The sequence below is a fragment of the Brassica oleracea genome, chromosome C4, assembly GCF_000695525.1.
Source record: "Brassica oleracea var. oleracea cultivar TO1000 chromosome C4, BOL, whole genome shotgun sequence".
Taxonomy (NCBI): Eukaryota; Viridiplantae; Streptophyta; class Magnoliopsida; order Brassicales; family Brassicaceae; genus Brassica; species Brassica oleracea.
The window spans coordinates 53,659,736-53,660,592 of record NC_027751.1 but is presented as its reverse complement, the minus strand read 5'-3'; the positions used below and the strand labels follow the sequence as shown (position 1 = coordinate 53,660,592).

Sequence of the window (857 nt, the reverse complement as noted above, 5' to 3'; positions counted from 1 at the left end):
GGGGGGTGGGGGGGGGGCTAATCATCTCCTCTTTTGTTTTACTGCTCGGGATGGACAGACTCTGGTAACTTCTCAGCTTTCGAGGTAAGAATTTCAATGATGAAAAACAAATACAGAATGCTGTTTCTCCCTCCCTCCCTAACATTCTCGTTCCATATTTTCAGTATGAAGTTGCTCCATGGGCTATGGAAGTGGTCCTGGAGTATATAAAGCAGAGCTATGGCAATCCTCCTGTCTACATTCTTGAGAATGGTCTCTTTCTTTCCTTTTCTCTATCTATCTATCTCTTTTTATTCTTCTGAATCCTATTGCCTATTGCCTATGCAAAACGAATAGGTAAACCGATGAAGCAAGATTTGCAGCTACAAAAGAAGGACACGCCAAGGATTGAGTTTTTAGATGCTTATATTGGCGCTGTGCTCAAAGCCGTTAGGTAGTAACTACAATGTTCCTTTCTGGAACTTCTCTTATCTCTTCTTGTCTGTGTAATAATGGTGTAACAAGAGACTACTACGTGCAGGAATGGATCAGACACGAGAGGTTACTTCGTGTGGTCGTTTATGGATTTGTATGAGTTGCTAAGCGGATACAAGTTTAGTTTTGGATTGTACTCTGTGAATTTCAGCGATCCTCATCGCAACAGATCTCCCAAACTCACTGCTCATTGGTACTCTGCTTTCCTCAAGGGCAACACCACCTTTCTTGGCTCCCAAGGCATCACGCAATGTGCAATGTTGAAACTGGAAACTCATTCTGGGCCACGTAACGTTGAAAGCGACCATGCAAGTTTTAGAAGCAGAGTTGCATGGTCTGGCAACTTAAAAAGAAAAATAAATTTTTGAGGATTGAATCCACTT

The 857-nt window shown here is 42.2% G+C and overlaps 2 protein-coding genes across 2 annotated transcripts in view; both read left to right on the top strand.

Annotated features, from left to right (window-relative positions):
• LOC106339250 overlaps positions 1 to 68 on the top strand; it is a 2,691-nt gene extending 2,623 nt beyond the window's left edge. The window contains exon 4 of the mRNA XM_013778034.1: positions 59 to 68. Coding sequence (XP_013633488.1) covers positions 59 to 68 — 10 coding nt within the window. The remainder of the gene's footprint in view (positions 1 to 58) is intronic.
• Positions 5 to 723, top strand: LOC106340725 (beta-glucosidase 3-like; the record flags this gene model as incomplete). The annotated part of the gene is given in 4 exon segments (XM_013779571.1): positions 5 to 84; positions 165 to 252; positions 337 to 433; positions 521 to 723. Coding segments are annotated over 3 exon segments (367 nt in total), but the record flags the coding sequence as incomplete, so codon positions are not given.
• Positions 724 to 857: the final 134 nt, after the last annotated feature.